The sequence below is a fragment of the Delphinus delphis genome, chromosome 16 (genome assembly GCF_949987515.2).
Source record: "Delphinus delphis chromosome 16, mDelDel1.2, whole genome shotgun sequence".
Lineage (NCBI taxonomy): Eukaryota > Metazoa > Chordata > Mammalia > Artiodactyla > Delphinidae > Delphinus > Delphinus delphis.
In genome coordinates, this window is record NC_082698.1 from 74,750,131 (window position 1) to 74,766,140 (window position 16,010).

At 42.6% G+C, this 16,010-nt stretch overlaps 1 protein-coding gene across 1 annotated transcript; it reads right to left on the minus strand.

Annotated features, from left to right (window-relative positions):
- Positions 1-10,283: 10,283 nt before the first annotated feature.
- On the minus strand, positions 10,284-12,672 carry CHRM3 (cholinergic receptor muscarinic 3). The gene has a single exon (XM_060033773.1). The coding sequence runs from the start codon at positions 12,670-12,672 to the stop codon at positions 10,900-10,902; it is 1,773 nt and encodes a 590-aa protein (XP_059889756.1). The 3' UTR covers positions 10,284-10,899.
- Positions 12,673-16,010: the final 3,338 nt, after the last annotated feature.

Consider the following 16,010-nt stretch of genomic DNA (forward strand, 5'->3'; position numbering starts at 1 on the left):
AGGACTTACTGTTTGATTGGATGTGGGGTTCGAGGGAAACTCACAAGTTTCTGACCATCAGAAAGGTTGGAGTTGTCAGGTTGGGGAAGGCTGTTGGAGAAGCACGTTCGGGGAGGGGGAGATGAAGAGCTCACCTTGGGACATGTCCAGTTAGAGCTGAATAGATGACCTCTAGTGGTGTTGCTGGTTAGATGCTGAGGATAAAAGAGACAAGAATTCACAGGAGGTCTAGGCTGGAAGTCAAGGGTGGGGAGTCATGGAGAGATGGCATTTAAAGCCTTGGAACTAGATGAGACCATCCAGAGAGTGAAGGTGAAAACAGCAAAACATGTGGGTGTGTTGGGATTGAGGTAGGGAGTAGCCCAAGCCAGAGAAGCTAGGAGATAAGAGGAAAACCTGTAAGTGGGAGGGCAGTAAAGCCAAGGGAAGGGAGTGTTTCATGGAGAAGGGGATGATCGGCTGTACCAAATGCTGATGGGACAAGATGAGGACTTGGCGGGGGGCGGGGGGGGGGCGGTGTCCCTGGATTCAACACCATGGAGGCCACGAGTGACCTTGACCGAGCAGCTGGGTGAATGGTGGGGGTGAAGGCTGATTGGAGTGGGTTCTAGATAGAACTGGAGGAGCAGTGCAGGGGAGTTTAGACGAGCCTCTGACAGTGTTTTAAAGGGAAGGAGAGATGAGGCAGCAGCTGGAGGGAGAAGGGAGGTGACCAGGCCTAACAGAGAGGTGAACATACTGATCCAGGACAGGGGAGAGCGGCTGGAGCGATGTCCTAGGGAGCAGAGCTTGACTTTGCAACAGCCAGAGCACCTCATGCACAGCAACAAGAGAACAGACTGTGTGCACAGATGCAGCTGGAGGGAGGGTTGCTTGTCAAAGTCCTCTCTCTCTTTTTTAACTTGTGAAATATATTTACCGAAAAGCACACAAAACACATATATACTATGGTATACCTGTGTAACCATCACCTGGGGGAAAAAAAAAAGACATTATTAACACCTTAAAAAAATCTTCCCAGGGCTCCTGTCCAATGGGAATCTTTTCCTTCTGCCCTAGATGTATCCACCATTCTGCCTTCGCTGATGCTATTTTTAAAATAATTGTGCCATCTAAATGTACTCTTGAACCATCTTGACTGTTATTTGACTTAATTTGTTTTTTTTTAAGTTAATTTTTATTTTTGCCAGCTTTCTTGGGGTATGATTGATGAATAAAATGTAAGATATTTAAAGTGTACAGTGTGGGGACTTCACTAGTGATGCAGTGATTAAGAATCTGCCTGCCAATGCAGGGGACATGGGTTCGAGCCCTGGTCTTGGAAGATCCCACATGCCGCGGAGCAACTAAGCCTGTGAGCAACAACTGCTGAACCCGTGTGCCACAACTACTGAAGCCCGCCCACCTAGAGCCCGTGCTCCGCAACAGGAGAAGCCACCGCGATGAGAAGCCCGCGCACCACAACGAAGAGTAGCCCCTGCTTGCCGCAACTAGAGAAAGCCCGCGCGCAGCAACGAAGACCCAGTGCAGCCAAAAATAAATAAATAAAATTAAAAAAAAAGTGTACAGTGTGATATTTGATGTGAGTATACATAATGAAATAATTCTCCTCATTTTAATTAATATATCCATTACCTCACATATTTACTTTTTTTTTCTTTGGGTAAGAACATATAAGTTCTACCTTCTTAGCAAACTTTAATTATATAATGCAGTGCTATCACCTATAGTTACCACGTTATACATTAGATCCTGAGGCCTTATTTATCTTATAACTGAATGTTTGTACCCTTTTACCAACTTCTCCCTATTTCTACTACCCAAGCCTCTGGAAACCACTGTTCAAATCTTTCGTCTTTCTTTCTTTTTTTTTTTTTAATTGGGTTGCTATTTCAGTTCTTTATTGCTGCATAAAAAACACCCTAAAACTTAGTGGCTTAATATCAACAATAATGTACTTTGCTCATGAATCTTCAATATGAGCAGCGCTTGGCCTCAGCTGGGATGATTTAAGGCTGGGGTTTGGACTTCCTGGAGAAGGGCTTCCTCACAGCATGGTGGTCTCAGTGTTGTTAGACTTCTTACATAGCAGCTGGTTTCTCCCAGTGCAAGCACTGCAAGACATCCGGGTGGGAGGTGCGAGGCCTCTTCTGATCTAGTCTTGCACGTCCCAGATGTGTTCTATTAATCAAGCGAGTCACTAAGTCCAGCCTGATTCAAGGGAAGGGAAATTAGATGCCACCTTTCCATGTGAGGAATAGTAAGGAATTTTTATCTCCTGCAGTTGCATAGTTTTTTCTTACTGATTTACAGAAATTCTTCATATATTCTGTATTTGCTCATTGTTGTTATATGTTTTGGATTGATCTCTTCCACCATGGCTTTCTTTTCACTTTCTTTATGTCTTGTCCTCCTTTGTGGCTAATGCTTTTTGAATCTTGTTTAAGAAGTTTTTCTCTCCTTCAGGGTCATGAAAATATTCTCTTAAAAACTTTCCAACTTTTATCTTCTAAAAGCTTTCTAACTTTGACTTCTTAATTTGGGTCTTTAATCCACCCGTAATTTACTTTAGTATGTAGTGAAGTATAAGTCTTTTTCCCATGTAGATATTTAAGTACCACTTATTAAGAAGAATGTCATTTTCCCACTGCCCTGCTGTGCCACTTCTGCTAGATATCAACTGTTTGTTTATGTAAATATCTTTTCTAGTAGTCTGAATGCTTCCTTGATATCTACTTTGGCAAGATGTTTCAAGCCCATCTTGTACATTGCCTGCCCAAGACTAGAATCAGCTATTTCTTCAGGAAGGCTTGGTTTCCTTTATTAAAGACTACCGTTGGGATGTTAGGACTCCGCCTTGCTACTGAGTTGATCACTGTCTCTAGTTCTTCTCTGTGGGAAGAGCTAGAAATTACATATATGGTAGAACACTCTGGGAGTTTATATTGATACATCCAACTCATACAGAGAACTGTATAGTTTTTACTCAATTTCTTCTGTTACATCTGTATCTCCTTTCCTCCACACTGGCAATTCTGGTTCTCTAATTGAATTCGAATATCTAATTAGTCACTTGTTTTATCTCAACTTATGTACATTGATTCAGAATAACAATATCCATAATACCACATAGGCGATTGAAATTGGAGAAGATACAAATAAATGGAAAGATAGTTCATCCTCATGGATTGGAAGAATTAATATTGTTAATATCTCCATACCACCCAAAGGAATCTACAGGAGTCAGTACAATTCCTATCAAAATTCTAATGCATTTTTCATAGAAAAAGGGAAAAACAATCCTCAAATTTGTATAGAAACAAAAAAGACCCTGAATAGCCTAAACAATCTTGAGAAAGAAGAACAAAGCTGTAGGCATCACACTCCTTACTTTCAAATTCTATTACAAAGCTGTAGTAATCAAAGCAGTATGGTATTGGCATAAAAACAGACACACAGATCAATGCAATAGAATAGAGAGCCCGGAAATAAACCCACACATTTATGGTCAAGTAATTTACAACAAACAAGCCAAGAATATACAACAGGGGAAAGGATAGTCTCTGCAATCAATGCTGCTGGGAAAAGTGGACAGCTGCATGCAAAAGAATCAAACTGGACCACTATCTTACATCGTACACAAAAATGAATTCAAAATGGATTAGAGTCTTGAATAGAAGACCTGAAACCATAAAACTCCTAGAAAAAAATAGGTAGTAAGCTCCTTAACATCAGTCTTGGTAATGATTTTTTGGATCTAACACCAAAAGCAAAAGAAATGAAAGCAGGGACTTCCCTGGTGGTGCAGTGGATAAGACTCTGCATTCCCAGTGCAGGGGGTCTGGGTTCGACCCCTGGTTAGGGAACTAGATCCCGCATGCATGCCGCAACTGAAAGTTCACATGCCGCAACTAACTAAGGAGCCCACCTGCCGCAACCAAATAAATGAATATTTTAAAAATAAATAAAATTTTTAAAAATTTAAAAAAAGAAATGAAAGCAAACATTAACAAGTGGGATCACATCAACCTAAAAAGCTTCTGCACAGCAAAGGAAACAGCAAAGGGCAAAAGGACGATAATAAGAATTTCTTTTAAAAAGAGGAAAATAAAACCCACTTCAAAGTATTATAAAAAATTCATAAACAGAAACCTCAAAGCGAGTTGGAAAACCAGAAGGGGGAGCTCTCAAGTCCTGTGAGGACAGCAGAGCCCAACAGGAAGAGGGAAAACTCTTCTCCTGGCAAGGACTCAGCCCATAACAAGCCATGGACTCTGTTTACTAGAGCCCTCCCAAATCCCACTCCCCCATCCCCGCAGCCCGCTGTAAAAGTGTTCTTCCCTTGCTGTCTGGGGACTTGCATGAGGCTTGCCAGGATGCAGACCCCAAATAAACCCATCTTTGCTGGAGAAGTAACTAGTAATCTATTTGTGTTAGGTCCATAGTATATATCTAGAGAGAAATATTTTTCTTTACTCGCAGTCTTAAAATTAGGATTATGTCTGCAGATATAGTTAATACATGCTTAACTCATAGTCTAAAACACAGAGTATTATTCTGAGTTATGGCAGCAGCAATGTTCATTGTTGAAGAAAGTTCTAGTGCATGTAAAAAAGAGAAGTCAATGCAAATAAAGGTCTGTTTCAGAATTATCCCTTCAATGTACTCCACCCTTTTATACAATAAAAAAACTGTTGCTGTATTATAGACCTCGGATTAAAAAGAAAGTCAACCACATTCTTTGTTTATTTATAGTTTTATTTCCTTATTTCACTATTAAACTTAGGGGATAATATCACCACAAAGTTGCAGGCATCATTTTATAGTACAGACAATAGAATTATTTTTAGAAGAAGGAATAAAAATGGCATATGACATACCTAAAATGACTACTGAGGAAGTGCTGGACACTAGGAAATAAAAACAGTTAAAATTCAGTGCCTTTGATAAAGATGGGGACACTATTTTAGATGCAACTATGATACATGCCTTTTGCTTACAAAGCAAATATATAGCCATCTCTTTGGACAGTGATTTCTACACCCTCATAAATTAGAAGGATGTGAGTATCACTGAACATTTCACAGACATTTCCCAGAAAGCTTTCTGCCAAGAAAAATCAATGTGCTGATTCACCAACTTGAAGCCTATTTTAATTATTATTCCTCGAACCTGCACCAAACTTAGAGACAGTTTCCATGTGATTGAAAACGTGGGGGGGGGGGCATTCCTGAAAACGTTGCCTTGCCATAGCTCTAAGCACAAGCCCCAAAGAAATTTCTCTGGAGCGTTGTACGTAGGAGGCTGAAAATATCCACGTGTTACATGAGGAATGAACAGAGGATATGAAGAGAGGGCTTTGTTTAATGCTTGCAGAACAGTATGGATTCTCTCCTAACCTTCATGCCAAGCAAAACTACATGCAAGGATGTTTTAAGCCAAATTACAGAACTTCACCTGTACAAACAGAAGACTTATATGTATAGACTCTCCAGGCTCTCTCAGTATTTCCCTCACTAGGATCAAGGAGAGTTGACCAACCTGGTAAAACGTTTCCAAATTCCAGGGATAGAGTTGATTTTCTTTCCTTCCTGTCTTCTTAATTATATTTACTCCTTCAAATCTATTAAAATATTTCTCCTTGTTGCTTAGTAATATTTTATTAGGAAACCGTCATATCAGTGAACCATTTTTCCCTTAATTTACTTTCCCAGCTCAATGCCCTCCGGCTACAGTCGAAGTGTGGGGCATTGACGTACACATAATTCTGAGAAATATTTGCTATATTAAGTATAAGGAGTTTATTAAACATTCAACAGCATTTATTGAATGTCTACTGCTTGACAGATAATGTGCCAGCCACAGGATGAGGAAGACCTGATTTCTATCATTAAGGAAATCACAGAATCTAGGATAAAAATAGTTCGGGGTTTGGTATGTAAATTGCAGAATGAATAAGTATTTTGGACTTCAAGAAAGAACAAAAATAAAGATTTATATTCTGAGGATAATCTTTTAAGCTTAAGATAAGATTATTTGGGTGAGGGAAGTGTTATTAATACTTCTTTGCAACTGAGAGTATAGCCTCCTTTTCCATTTCCTGTTCGTATAGAACGTCTTGTGTAACTCAGATGAGAGCCGCCCTGGATCTGGGAGATTATGTGGGGAGTTCCCAGCCCAGGCCAAGAACTGTAGGGTCTGAACTCTGTGCTGAGTCTTCCTGGTTCTACCAGAGTGACCACAGTCCTAACATTGTGCTAAAGTGCTTGGGTGTCCGCTTCCACATGTCCGAGTGCACTGTATCTCTGTGTGTGAAGCTGTGAATGTAATGTGTGTCCAGTTAACAACAAGTCTAACCCTTGTCCATCTTGGAGCCTGGTGACAAAATATTATGCAGTTCCAATCTTATGTTGAACACAGTCACTTTGGGAACTTGTTTTTCTTTTTGCATTTTTATTATCTCAAAACGAGCCTCCTTTCTCAGGCAGTGACGCTAAAGCCAGAAAAAGAAAATGGAATATTCCTAGTTCTCCAGAGCCCTGGGCTTCTGTCCCTGGAGCCAACCTCTTAGGGCTGGAATATTTATTCTCACAGCATGAGTCCCAGTAGAGGCGGAATTCCTACAAAACGGAGGCATGAAAACACCAGGAGAGACAGCATAACCTAGGTCCATAAAGGCAAGTAGTAAAATTGACCTGCATCCTACTATGGGGTGGCGTTTGCACTGCTGTGCCAAGTTTGTCACGCATGACATATGAGAAAAAATATGGTTTTAGAGGAGGTGGTATAAGTAGGGCTGTCAGGTTGAAGAAAGGACCAGCATTTTGGGTGCTGTATGCTATACAGTTTCAGTCCATTTCGAGAAATACTACTGAAAACCAAACACCCGCTACCCAGCAGCTCTACTTGTAAGGTTGTCAGGCCTTAGGTGATCCTCCTGGAATAAAGTGGTATTTGAAATAAAATTCCAGGTTTACCAACAAACTGTGAGAGTTCCTTAGAGATCATTGTACTGAAATATAAGTAAATAACTCTGAGGGATACATAAAATCAGAATTTTTCAAGTGTTCTTCAGTTACAGCATTTACATTCATCATGGTAGTTATTTACCTAATGCCCTGACTCTATTTCACCTGTTTGCTATTAGAAGGCAAAAAGATGCTTTCATGTTGTTAATGAGTAAGAGCGTATGGGGACAACCCATTGAGTTTAAGGGTAAATGACACGTGTGGCAGAGGCCATGTAATTCCCTGGTGACAGAAATGGGCCAAAAGCTCAGGGCTCCTCATGCTAAGTTAGAGCTTCTTTGTGATACATTCACTTGTCCTCTGAAGCTCCTGGGATGTACTGTCCAGTTTCTCAGCCATACGTCCCCATCTGGGAATCGTCTCTACTCGGCTAAGTATGGGGCACCCAGAATGATCCGGAGGCTCTGCCTCCGTCTCGTGTTGTCTCCATCAGGCTTCTCCACTGTGCCTGAGCCTTGGCACCCTTTTCCTTCCTGAGATTGACCTGAGGCAGCTAACTCTGCATCAGAGCTGTGCCCTCCCCCTTCTCACAAGTGATGCACAAAGGGCTCTAATCCTTCTCCAGAGCAATGAACTTGCCCATCTGCACACAGAGGGGTGGACAGAGAAAGCTGCAATGCCTTCTAGATCTTTAGCCCCTGCAGTTTCTTATGCTTATGCTTTCTTTCTTTTTTTTTTTTTTTTTTCCGTGAGAACTATTATATGTGAAAGAGTAAGTAGAAATGGAACTTATCTGGAGACTCAAGGCTCGATTTGAAGTCAAGGATGATTCAGGGTAATATGGTGAACCAGCAGAAAGACTACAGGTAGGTGATGGATAAACGAGAGCAGAGCCAAGGGGAATACGGGACCAGAAAGCTCACTTCTCTTATCCACCTGGTAGACCCTGGAGAATAGAGAATGGGAGAACAGGGTCAGGGGTGCGCGCGCGCACACGTGTGTGCGTGTGTGTGTGTGTGTGTGTGTGTCGGGGGTGCTTTCTTCACGTGTAGTTTATTTAGGTTTGATTATTTTACTCTCAATTAAAGTGGATAATCATGAAAGCTCTGCAAACCTCATTCATATGGATTGAAAACAATTTGATTCCCATCTGGGGGGATGATCTTATGTAAATGCTGAATACCTTTTCTAGTGACAAGTCCTTTGAGAAATGCATGTGGAGCTATGTCTGGTTTTAAACACTTCACTACATCTTTGATTACACTCCTAAATTTTCCAAACTCAAAAGAATCTGTTTTTCTTATTTTCTTTTTCTGAAAATGACCTAAGAGTTGGACATACATTTCTATAAACAGAGTCAGTAGACAGTATTTAAAAGCAGTTTTCATTCACAAGAGATTTAAAAATAATTCGATAACTAAACCAGTAACAGAAGAGCTGACGTCTTGGACGTCTTTCTTTTCTTCCATTCTCAGCATCATAAAAGGACAAGGATGAGGAGATAATCATGTTTAAGTAGAGTTGTTACTAACCTTCACAGTTCTGCTAAAGCTTACGTTTCTTCATTTCTTAAATTTAATTCCATTCCTTTTTAAATACGGGAAACAGTCTTTTGAGAGGGAGGCAAGATAGGAGATTCAAAGAGAATGGGAATTACTGATGTACAGGGAGTCTTGAATCAGCATTCACAAATTTATTAGTGCCAGGCCAACGTGAGTAATAAAATATAGATGCACTTGCTCACTAGACATTTCACAGGTTAATAACATAACATTCTGTAGTTTGCTATACATGTTAGAAAATAGTCTCTGTTTTTTCTTATTCTTTGGTCGAATGTGGGCCAAAAAAATAATTCTTTCAATTATGCCGATTTGCCTTTTTTTGCCCTTGTCACGTGATTTCAAATATACTGGTGGAGGGTTGCTTTGACCGGTTCCCATCAGGTTTAACTAGAACGGTATTAAACCATTATGTTGAAGTTAAAGTTGACTTTTTATTACCTAGAAAGAGTTAGGTACCTCCTGGCACCAAAAGGATGACTTTCTCGTCTTCTTAGCCACAAGAAAGCTCGATATACCCTACCCATTGCTCAAGTGGACCTTAAAGAATCACTTTCAAGGGACACCACCTGCTGAAGACTAAAGAGTAATATTTATCAACATTAAATAGAACTCGGTGAAATATGCATAAATACATCTTCATATAAACATAACACAAAATTAAATAGTTCAGAAACACAGACACCACTGAGTACACTTCCACTGTTGTCAACATCTGCTGTAAACACCAGCTCACACTGAACACAAAAGCAGCTTCTACCCTGGCTCCGGGTTCACACCACGGAGACCCTGTACAGAGGGAAGATTTCTCCTCAGCCCCCCACCTCCCACCCCTCCCACTCCCCACACAGCCCACAAAAGGAAAAAAAAAAGACCCCTGACACCTACAGCAGCAACACAGACGACGGCTACAGCAGCAGCCCTCCCCTCCCCCCAATAGAACAGTTAGCGTTTGGGCCAATTCAGAAGAGAATACAAAATCACTTTTTAGAAATGTACTAAGGAAATCAATTTGAAGCAATACTTTTCAAAGTGTAATACTTTCTTTAGAGGACTTATGACTTCACGAACCCCACCCATTCCTGGGTAAAGGTTGCACAATGAACGGCAGAAAGTACTGGCCCCAGCTAAGTGACAAAAGGTGTAAGCCCTTTTTCATTTAAATATGTCAAGTAGCAAGAAATCGAATCTCGTGTTCTTCTTTGCCCCTCAGAAGGTCTCTTCTGCTTTGCTCCATGTAATGCTGTGTACGCCATTCAAACGTGTCACTATTACTGAGTTTCAAGCAGGTAAGATAGCAAAGGTTTTGTTTGGAAACATTCAGATTTGGACCATTAAATTCAGACATGTGGATGTGGTTCATTCTTAGAGCTCAGAGGGGCCCCCATTCGATTTAGCTCTGTTGAGGGTGTCCACAGAGGTAACAGCTTACTCAGAGTCTGGTCGAACCTTGGTGCTCATCTGACTCACCAGGCTGACCGCTCCACACAGACCTGCCCAGAGGGCCTGGCTGTTCTCTGCTGCATAGTCTCCGGGAAAACAGCCCTGGTCTCCAAAACACTACACGGGGTTTAAGTTCACTTTTACGTTGTGTTAGGATCCTAGAGAAACGTCAGTCACCAAAGTACTGAAAGAATATATTGCCGGAATAATTTGCCGGTTCAGTGATTCCCCTTATATTATATACACTGTGTGTGTGTGCGTGGAATTCACACACATACACACACACACACACATATATACATATACACTTATGCATCTTTTATTTGTACGAAACTTGAACTGCACAAAACAGTACTCTGCAAGAATCAAGAATCAAGTCCACAAATAGAGTTCAACGACACACCAATGAGAAGACGGGGAGCTCTACAGGGACGAGAAGGTGAGGCTTTGCAACGTACGAAAGAATTTCAGAACCACGGATTCACTAGCCTGACGCGTTCCACGTGGGATGTGGATCGACACTTTGGGGACCCTTGGGGAGAACAGGGCAACTGGGCCCGCTAGTTATCCTCACCGAGATTCCAGAGCTAATGGGAATGAAAAGGCCCAGGCAGACCAATTTGGGTATATAATTGCTATGAAACAATTATTTCTTTCTCTTTAAGAAAAAACAAAGTCTATTTCAGAATAAATTTCTTCATATCCAGTAATAGGCTTATTTATTTATTTTTGGCTGAATTGGTATTTGACTTTTGATATGAAAATGGATTTATTTAATGGATCGGTAAACAGGCAGCTTCTTTCACATCTGGGTGATAAAGACATCTTTTATCAGCGCCAGAAATCACCCCCACCCTCGCCTCACTCCCTCCTAAGGTCTGTGGGTTGACGTGTGCGTTTGGTGACTGCTACTGACAACACACCTCATCCTACAAGGCCTGCTCGGGCGCCCGTTTGTGGAAAATGACTGACTGTCTTTGCTGGTACTGCTGCTTGCGCCTCTTCCTTTTGTCACACTGGCACAACAGCAGCATCTTGAAAGTGGTTCTGAATGTTTTGTTGCACAGGGCATAGCACACGGGGTTCACGGTGCTGTTGATGTAGCACAGCCAATAGCCCAGATTCCAATAGGTTTTGGGGATGCAGCTGTCACAAAAGGTGTTCACCAGAACCATAATGTTGTAGGGGGTCCAGGTGATAATGAAGGCAAGCAAGATGGCGCTGAGGGTCTGGGCCGCCTTCTTCTCCTTGATGAGGGACATCCGTTTCCGCTTGGTGATCTGGCTTCTGGTCTTCAGAGCAAACCTCTTAGCCAGAGTAGCTTCCTTAAAGGACAGAGGCAGAGTGGCCGCGGTCTTGCCCACTGAGGAGTTGACATCAGAGGCCTTGGCCGTGTCCACGGCTGACTCCAACTGGATGGGAAGCTTGGAGAAGCTTTTCTGAAAACTGCCTCCGTCGTCCATGCTCTTTTGGGCCTGGAGTTTGCTGGCTTTTGTCTCTAAGTCCACTGCCCCCAGCTCCTCCTCCGGCACCTGCAGGTTGTCTGACGAGGGTAACTTGGTGGAGCTGAGGATGGTGCTGTGACCCGGAAGCTTGAGCACGATGGAGTAGATGGCTCTTGTCTCCGAGCCCATGTCCTCCTCGTCGGAGGAAGCGGAATTTTCCAGGGAGGCAGCAGCATCGTTGTTATTCCAGCTGTCGCTGCTGCTGTGGTCTTGGTCAATCTGCTCGGCACTGGGCTTCCAGCTCTTCGTTGTGAACCAGAAGTGGCAGCGTCCGTACTTCCTCCTGGCTGAGCGTTTCATGCTTTGCTGTTGAAGCTCATAGCTGCTGCAGCTTCGAGAACTACCTGTGGGATGGACAAAGTTCTCTGCCTCTGCCTCTGTCCCAGAGGCCTGCAGCCCAGCAAGCTCTTTGGTACGTTTTTCAGTTTCCTTATAGATCCTCCAGTATAAAATAGTCATGATGGTGACAGGCATATAAAAGGCAGCGATGGCCGTGCCGAAGGTGATGGTGGGCTCACTGAGGAACTGGATGAAACACTCCCCTGGAGGCACAGTTCTCTTCCCAACAAAGTATTGCCAGAACAAGATGGCAGGAGCCCAAAGGATGAAGGAGATGACCCAAGCCAGACCTATCATCACACCAGCTCGCTTTGTTGTTCGTTTGGCTCGGTACGTGAGCGGCCTCGTGATGGAAAAGTACCTGTCAAAGCTAATGACCAGAAGATTCATGACGGAGGCATTGCTAGCCACGTAGTCAATGGAAAGCCAGAGGTCACAGGCCAAGTTCCCTAAAGCCCATCGGTTCATGATGATGTAGGTAGTAAACAGATTCATTGAAATGACCCCAATAATCAGGTCGGCACAGGCCAGACTTAAGAGGAAGTAGTTGTTGACGGTCTTCAGTTGCTTGTTGACCTTGAATGCCACTATCACCAGGATGTTGCCGATGATGGTCACCAAGGCCAGGACGCCCGTTAAGAATGCAATGAAGACCACCTGCCAGATGGTATGACCTCCCAGAGGGTCACTGGTGGTGCCATTTGGAGAGGAGGAATTCCCAGCTGCCCGAGAAATGTTGTAGCTGCCAAAATGAGTAACCGTTCCTGGGGGCAGCCCTGCCTCGGAAGGGCCGTGAATCCAGGAAGAGCTGATGTTCGGAAACAAAGGTGAGGTTGTATTGTTATTGTGCAAGGTCATGGTGACTCTCTGACATAGTCTGGGGAGAAAAGAGAAAAGACGGAGTCAGGACCATTTCTGCCTTCATCTGATTTGTTCTTTGCATTGCATCCTTTCAAAGTAGCACTCCTCCTATTACTGGATAATAGGACCTATATTACAGGCGAACCTGGGAGAGTCCAGCACATCAGTTCATCCCCTTATTTTAAAGCTGAGGAGTTGTCAACTTTATTTCGATAAAAATAGATAAATTAAATAAAGGTGAACAGCACAAGGCAGGCAGAGATCGATCTGTTCAAGGTAGGTAGCACGATTAGCTGGTGACATGCACTGAACATTGTGCTTTTTCTCCACAACTTCCACCTTTCTAAATACAGACCACATATACTTCCACATGATGTTGTCATCAAACAAGATCTTCCTTCCTTCTCTTTCTTTGAAAAGTAGGGGAAAAATAGTAGCTGCATATATGATCCTCATCCAACATAGCTTTATCATCACACTACGTGAGACATTGATCTTATTCATTTGCATTTTATCCACCTGGGCATTTTCCTAACCCAGGCTTCAAACATAAGCAACTTGAAGGCAATTCCAGCCATGTAAGCCTCACTGGAATAAGCAACAGCAACCTGGAGCAAGGGGGGAAATACGCATAAATCACTTTCCATTATATTATCTCTTTAACACACAGTTAGAAAAAGTAATGTATTGGCGCAGTGGTTGAGGGTCCGCCTGCCGATGCAGGGGACGCGGGTTCGTGCCCCGGTCCAGGAAGATCCCACATGCCGCGGAGCGGCTGGGCCCGTGAGCCATGGCCGCTGAGCCTGCGCATCCGGAGCCTGTGCTCCGCAACGGGAGAGGCCACAACAGTGACAGGCCCGCGTACCGCAAAAAAAAAAAAAAAAAGAGGAGCAGTAAGAGTAAATATGGGGAATTGACATGGATGTTGGAAAGAGAGAGGGTAATTCTCTGTTCCTTGGGATTCCTGGGTGCTGGTGACTCTATTTATACCCACGTGGAAAAATCTGTGTTTGCTTGCTTCAAGCAAGCAAGATATATGCGGGAAGCAGAGAGATGGGAGGGAACGTGGGGGAATAGAGACAGTATGATCATCATGGCCTCTCAAACCTAGATCTAGCCATTTCTGAAGTCAACTCTGCCTCTTTGAACTTGCCAGTTATGTAAGCCAACCATTTCCTTTGCTGCCTGGGCTAGCTGAGAAAGGTTACTGTCATCTGCACCTGAAAGGGTCCTTATTAACATAACTGTCATCAGCTACATCAGCACTTCTCACTGAACCACTACTAGATTTAGGTCATTAAGACTGGTGCCGCTGAATTCAATAAGTCAAGACTCTGCCTTCCAAGGACGTACACCTTAGATGAGATACAGGACATGGATAACGTAATTTTAAAAAGCATGTAGTTTTTAAGCACATGTCACATTGTTCACTGCAAATAACACATTATGTTTGTACAAATGAATATCAACTTATTTTGCTCAGTTGACCGATAATAGTGAAGAATATAAGTAGGAATTTTGGAAATAAGCCGGAGATCAATTCTCTCTTTCAGTTCATTTCTGTGAATCGTGAGGGCAATACACGTTATACAATATTCCAGTCCAATCATGCTTTGTTGGAATACAGAATATAAAAGAAATCAGAATTGAGGAAAGACACCTACACTTAGAACCAGCTTTCTATAATGGGTTGATTAAATACCTGTCCTGGTGTTTCTGGTGTCTAGGGGTATCTTGACTCATATCAGAAAACCTGTGAACCACAAATTGTTAGGTGATCTTTGACCTGAAATCTTTGGCATACTTACCAGTAGCCATTGTTCCTTTTATAATTCAACACTAATTCACTATCTAATATCACTTAAAAGTTTCAGATACTGTGTGCATTAGCACTATGCCTGAAAAAACAAGGTACATACTTTAATTAAAAATAATGCTGTTGGAAAAATGGCACTGATAGACTTGCTTGATGCAGGGTTGCTACAAACTTTCAATTTGTTAAAAATGCAATTATCTGTGAAGAGCAGTAAAGCTAAGTGCAATAAAACAAGATATGTCTTTCCTGGCCTAAATAGAGACTAATGTAACCAGAAATAAATCCAGGTATATACAGTCAATTGGCCTTTAAATACTCTAGTAGAGACAGAGCTTTGAGATAAAGTCTTTTGAGCTGCAAACACATTGATCTTTGAGCATTAAGGGATGGTGCAGTGGCCTAAACATTAGGCAAATAAGAAAGATCTCCCTCCCCCAACCTTCACTCAGGTCCCTGTACCTGAGACATTTTCCATCACCTTTTCTCTGGGCTCCATGCCACTGAGCCATATTCATCTCATAAAAAGGATCTTCCCATTCTGGAGGTTTGACAATTGATGTCTTGTTAGTACACAGTATGACATCAGAAGAACCTAATCAAAAGTTCATAAGGACTTCAACAAAGAATATCTAAAAGTTCTTATTAGACATGATAGTCACCCAACGCCTTTCTTCCTGTACAGCTATCCTTTCATGAGTAATATGTGACTTCCTAAGAATCAGGGGTTCTAGTTGAGACCGAGATGAAACAACGATAAACCTGACTAAATGTATTCTGTTTAAGGTGCTTTTTCCGAGAAAGGGACGTCACGTCTATGCTCCATGCTCTTTTCCTCATCCTGACTCAACAGCCTCTGTGCTGTACAGTTAGTATATTCTGAGTCAAGGGAGTTCATGGTTAGTGCTCATTGAATTGACTTATGTTGGTGAGGAGAGCTAAGGGAAACATTGCTTTTTAATGCTCAGGAAGAAACAGGTGGTGGGAACAGAGAGGCCTGTAAGCCTGCTGACCTTAGTACTTTGTAAGTGGTCCCAGGCAGGAGTTCTAGGAATGCAGCCTGCATAAGGGCAAATGGGGTTATCACATAGGAGCAGAAGGGGGCGGGGGGTGGCTCTAGATCCGCTCTGGGATTTACAGCAGGTTCCTGTCCAGGCTGGGAGCTGGGGGCTGTGGGGTCCCTGGGACATTCAGGGCGTTGCTACTGAAGTGGTGCAGGCCCAGCCCCCAGGCAAGGAGCTCAAAACTGAACATGATCCTGCCGGTGGGCGAGACAAGCACCTTCCAGAGCCCTCCTGGATTCTGGGAGGAGGGTCATCCTTCCATGTGGGTTAATTACAACTCTGTACATATAGGATGGTTCTTGATTTCATCTCTGAGTATATATAGATTTCCAGACCGTTTTCACTTCATTCCATCTAGCAGCACAAACAGAATTGATTCACTTAGTTTTTCAAAATGTAAGTCAGGAGCCAATTAGTGGGCCAGCATGAGAATAAAAAAGAAAAGGAAATAAACAGAA

Bases quoted from the DNA above. Each gene is read 5' to 3' on its own strand.
- CHRM3 (XM_060033773.1), bottom strand. From the start codon at position 12,672: ATGACCTTGCACAATAACAATACAACCTCACCTTTGTTTCCGAACATC.